This window comes from Oncorhynchus nerka, unplaced genomic scaffold, assembly GCF_034236695.1.
Source record: "Oncorhynchus nerka isolate Pitt River unplaced genomic scaffold, Oner_Uvic_2.0 unplaced_scaffold_2307, whole genome shotgun sequence".
Taxonomy (NCBI): Eukaryota; Metazoa; Chordata; class Actinopteri; order Salmoniformes; family Salmonidae; genus Oncorhynchus; species Oncorhynchus nerka.
This window is the reverse complement of record NW_027038989.1, coordinates 33,050-38,718: the sequence shown is the minus strand read 5'-3', so window position 1 is coordinate 38,718 and position 5,669 is coordinate 33,050. Positions and strand designations below refer to the sequence as shown.

At 44.0% G+C, this 5,669-nt stretch overlaps 1 protein-coding gene across 1 annotated transcript; it reads left to right on the top strand.

Moving 5' to 3' along the window:
- Window positions 1-2,850: 2,850 nt before the first annotated feature.
- Window positions 2,851-3,285, top strand: LOC135567244 (NHP2-like protein 1; the record flags this gene model as incomplete). The annotated part of the gene is made up of 1 exon (XM_065014665.1): window positions 2,851-3,285. A coding segment is annotated over one exon (285 nt), but the record flags the coding sequence as incomplete, so codon positions are not given.
- Between the last annotated feature and the right edge of the window lie 2,384 nt (window positions 3,286-5,669).

The window sequence follows — 5,669 nt, the reverse complement described above, 5'->3', positions numbered from 1 at the left end:
AAATGTAGAGAGGAGGGAGTGAAAGGATGCCAGGTCCGCAGGGAGGCGAGTTTTCCTCCATTTCCGCTCGGCTGCCCGGAGCCCTGTTCTGTGAGCTCGCAATGAGTCGTCGAGCCACGGAGCGGGAGGGGAGGACCGAGCCGGCCTGGAGGATAGGGGACATAGAGAGTCAAAGGATGCAGAAAGGGAGGAGAGGAGAGTTGAGGAGGCAGAATCAGGAGATAGGTTGGAGAAGGTTTGAGCAGAGGGAAGAGATGATAGGATGGAAGAGGAGAGAGTAGCGGGGAGAGAGAGCGAAGGTTGGGACGGCGCGATACCATCCGAGTAGGGAAGTGATGGATGAGAGCGAGAGGGAAAAGGATACAAGGTAGTGGTCGGAGACTTGGAGGGGAGTTGCAATGAGGTTAGTGGAAGAACAGCATCTAGTAAAGATGAGGTCGAGCGTATTGCCTGCCTTGTGAGTAGGGGGGGAAGGTGAGAGGGTGAGGTCAAAAGAGGAGAGGAGTGGAAAGGAGGCAGAGAGGAATGAGTCAAAGGTAGACGTGGGGAGGTTAAAGTCGCCCAGAACTGTGAGAGGTGAGCCGTCCTCAGGAAAGGAGCTTATCAAGGCATCAAGCTCATTGATGAACTCTCCGAGGGAACCTGGAGGGCGATAAATGATAAGGATGTTAAGCTTGAAAGGGCTGGTAACTGTGACAGCATGGAATTCAAAGGAGGCGATAGACAGATGGGTAAGGAGAAAGAGAGAATGACCACTTGGGAGAGATGAGGATCCCGGTGCCACCACCCCGCTGACCAGAAGCTCTCGGGGTGTGCGAGAGCACGTGGGCGGACGAAGAGAGAGCAGTAGGAGTAGCGGTGTTGTCTGTGGTGATCCATGTTTCCGTCAGTGCCAAGAAGTCGAGGGACTGGAGGGAGGCATAGGCTGAGATGAACTCTGCCTTGTTGGCCGCAGATCGGCAGTTCCAGAGGCTACCGGAGACCTGGAACTCCACGTGGGTCGTGCGCGCTGGGACCACCAGATTAGGGTGGCCGCGGCCACGCGGTGTGGAGCGTTTGTATGGTCTGTGCAGAGAGGAGAGAACAGGGATAGACAGACACATAGTTGACAGGCTACAGAAGAGGCTACGCTAATGCAAAGGAGATTGGAATGACAAGTGGACTACACGTCTCGAATGTTCAGAAAGTTAAGCTTACGTAGCAAGAATCTTATTGACTAAAATGATTAAAATGATACAGTACTGCTGAAGTAGGCTAGCTGGCAGTGGCTGCGTTGTTTACTTCTCCACCATGGCCTTTTTCTTTTTTGCCTTTACCTCCCTTATCTCACCTCATTTTCTCACATTGTATATATACTTATTTTTCTGTATGTTTGTTTGTTCTACTCCATGTGTAACTCTGTGTTGTTGAATGTGTCAAACTGCTTTGCTTTATCTTGACTTGTTCTCAACTTGCCTACCTGGTTAAATAAAGGTAAAATAAATTAATGCACACCTTTTTATAGGGTTAGAGTTCCCACTCTGCCATATTTCAATTGTATTTATTTTATTTAACCTTTTTAATTAGGCAAGTCAGTTAAGAACAAATTTTTATTTAAATTGACGGCCTAGGAACAGTGGTTTAACTTCCTTGTTCAGCTCGGGGATTCGATCTAGCAACATTTTGGTTACTGGCCCAATGCTCTAACCACTAGGCTACCTGCCGCCACTAGGCTACCTGCCGCCACTAGGCTACCTGCCGCCACTAGGCTACCTGCCGCCACTAGGCTATGTTGCAGCACAAACATGTTGTCACTGAAAAATACTGTCGGCTGAAACCGTTAAAACGGTGTACAGTAATTATGTATTTAGCATTTGTGAAATTATTTTGGTGTGATATGAAAGAGGGATGAATATTACTAGAAACGTACAGTAATTGAGAACAGATTAACGTTTAAAGATGGAGTATTTGGCTGTTTTGGCTTCCAGAGCCAATTAAGCCCTTTAAACTGAAAATGTAAGATCCTTGGACTAAAAGCTTCCGCATGCTATGCTTCGGCTGGCACCTAGGCCAATTCTGTTATGTGAACCGAACGAGTGTGCTTGCATTTATTCAACTTTCGCTTAAACTGAGTGACAACGGTACTGTTTGTCCATCTTGAGATGTCTTAGCCAGTATACACTTCCTCAAAATGGAATTAATCGAACTCAAATCTTTCATTCATTTTGATTTTTTTTTTGCAGACATCTTGGTCATGTAATTTTACATCAAACTAAGGTGTTTGGTGCAGTATTTCTCAAGCTAGACTTGTTTATATGCTAATTTTATATCGCTAAATAACAGCACTTCATTGACGAATCCCTACTGTTGACCAGTCACCGACGACTGGGTATAGAATTCCAAACTGCTTGCTGGAAGCCTAAAGAAACAAACAAATGTTATGAAATATTGTCATATATGCACAAACTGTTTTGAACTGTTTCAGATGGGAAGGTCTTAAGGATTACCGTGCTCTCCTTTAGTCCAATACTGGGTTAACTCTTAGCCTTAACATTTAGCCTGGCTAATGTTAGCCACAACTAATTGGAATTTGTAACATATGCATTGCAAATTCTTAATATATCGAATGAAATGGATGGACATCCACAAATTAATACATACGATACCAATGTAACATATCAAACTAATTTAAGTGTCCCAGATTTGTTTACTATGTTACGTCTACCCCTGAATGGAGGTTGTGTGCTTGGTCTCAGACCACTGATTCGATGTTTCAAATCCTGCTCCGATTATGACTGTAATCACTACACGTTATCCATGGGGGTCTCATTCTGCACTATTAATCTATCAAAGACATGTCATTAATCCTTGAATCTTGTCTACCCTCTTCCAGCCACCAAGACATTGAACCGTGGTATCTCCGAGTTCATTGTGATGGCTGCTGATGCTGAGCCACTGGAGATCATCCTCCACCTGCCACTGCTCTGCGAGGACAAGAATGTCCCCTATGTGTTTGTGCGATCCAAGCAGGCCCTGGGGCGCGCCTGTGGGGTCTCCCGCCCGGTCATCGCCACCTCGGTCACCATCAAGGAGGGTTCTCAGCTGAAGCCCCAGATCCAGTCTACCCAGATGGCCATTGAGAGACTGCTGGTCTGATCTGGTTACTTATCTGCTCTGTTTGTATTGGATAGTCTGAGAGACTATATCAGGGAGATGGATTATGTTTTGTCTTTGGAAGAGACATTTTGTGTACATGTATCTATTTTACTTTTGTCAGGGACATGCAAATAAAATTATTAATGTCCATGTGCTATGTCATTCATTCTTGTTTTGTGATAAAACATAAACATGAGTTTCTTTTGTGTTCTTCCATTGTCAGACTAGTACAGTATAATACTGTATGCAAGAGAATGGTTGAGAACCTGAGATGGAGGATTTTTTTGTTTTTGGGGGGTCCTCAAACTGTCTTGGCAGCATTTAAATGTGCCCATTGAAGTCCTGTAGAGCGTTTTAACGCAGCCTCGAAGCAGGAATCAGTTTACAGTGAGATTATCACTGACGTGAGAATCCAAAAGCTAAATGTAAACTGTCTGCACCCTTGTTGAGCAAATGTTTTGGCCACCGTGGCTGAGCCACTCATTGTACAGCACGGAGGTTTAAGAATAGTTACGTTGCTTTGAAAAAGCATGGGAAGTTTTCCAACCCGTTTGTAGTAAGGTCCTGTTAAAAATAACATTCCTGTTCCAGCTGCAGAGTGCATGCAAACACTTACTTGCTATGTCAACTTTTTTGTTCTAACGTTTGAATGTTTGTTGGGTGGGTTAGAGACCCACTGGTATTGTAGCTATGTACCTACCTCCAGACATAATGGGTTCTGGATCGAGACAATATGGAAGGCCAGAGGGATCACATTGGATTTGTGCATCTCCAACAGATGTGTGGAGCAGGAGGAAAGAGTTCTACCCAGTCCGCCCAAGGTCCTGTTACACTGAGGGTTAGTGAAGGGGGGAAGATGTCGGTCTCTGACAGGCCAGTGAACTAGTGGGTAAAGGCAGGTGAGACTCCTGACTGAAAACAGTATGCCATGACTTCAGATATCAATGTGTGAAAATATAAAACGCAACATGTGAAGTGTTGATTTCATGAGCTGAAATAAAGGATCCCAGAAAATAGACAACCATAATGTCAAAGCAAAAACAGGTTTTTAGAAATATTTGCTCATTTAAAAAAATAAACATTGAAATATGTTTTCAGACCCTTTACTCTGTCCTTTGCAGTACCTTCGCAGCGATTACAGCCTCATTTTGGGTAATTTTATTTAACAAGACAAGTCCGTTAAATCTTACTACAATGACAGCTTCCCAAAAGGCAAAAAAGCCTTCTGCGGCAACGGGATTAAAAATAGGACAACACTGCAGCGCTACAAACATTACTGGGCACAGACAACCGCACAAAGGGCAAGGTAGAGACAATGACACTACAAGTTTGGCACACCTGTATTTGGGGAGTTTCTGCCATTATTCTCTGTCAGTTTGGATGGAGAGTGTCGCTGCACAGCATTTTCAGAGCTCTCCAGAGTTGTTCAAGTCCAGGCTCAGGCTGGGCCACTCAACATTCAGAGACTTGTCATGAAGCCATTCCTGCATCGTCTTGGCTGTGTGCTTAGGGTCATTGTCCTGTTGGAAAGTGAACCTTCGCTCCAGTCTGAGGTCCTGAGCGCCCTGGAGCAGGTTATCAAGGATCTCTGTACATCTTTCCCTCGATCCTGACTAGTCTCCCAGTCCCTGCCGCTGAGGAGTGGCTTCCATCTGGCCACTCTACAATAAAGGCCTGATTGCAGCAATCCACCAGAGATGGTTGTCATTTTGTAAGATTCTCCCATCACCACAGAGGAACTTTGTGGCCATCGGGTTCTTTGGCACCGCCCTGACCAAAGCTCTTAGGAAGAGTCTTGGTGGTTCCAAACTTCTTCCATTTAAGAATGAGGCCACTGTGTTCTTGGGGACCTTCAATGCTGAAGAATTGTTGGTACTCTTCCCCAGATCTGTGCCGTGACTCACTCCCGTCTCATGCTCTACAGACAAATCCTTCAACCTCCGATAGGTTTATGCTCTGACATGCACGGTTAACTGTGTTGAATGCCTTTCCAAATCATGGCCAATCAGTTGAACTCCAATCAAGTTGTAGAAACATCTCAAGGATGATCAGTTGAAACAGGATGCACCGGAGCTCAATTTAAGTCTCATTTAGTTATGTAAATATGGTATTAATTTTACTTTATATTTGGCTACAATTTAAAAACTAATTTAATTCATTTTTTTAGAATAAGGCTGTAACAAAACAAAATGTGGAAAAGTCAAGGGATCTGAATACATACAACCTGAGGGGGGTTTACTACAAAGCAGGATCAATTAGTTAGCCAGCTAACCTTGATAAACAATCAGAAATAGTTTATTTTCTGGTTCATAAAGAAAGCTAAACATAGATATGTTTTTAGTTATGGAGTTAAGTAGACCATGCTCATTTTAAACTCAACCAAAAAAAGTGATTTCAGAATATTTAGTTAAGTTAGCTGGCAAAGTACTTGACCTTGTTTTGTAGTATACCCTTCTGTTCTGTTTTAAGGGAGTGGGTGGAAAATGTTTACATTCCTACAGCCACACAACAGAACTTAAAGCTGACAACAGGCA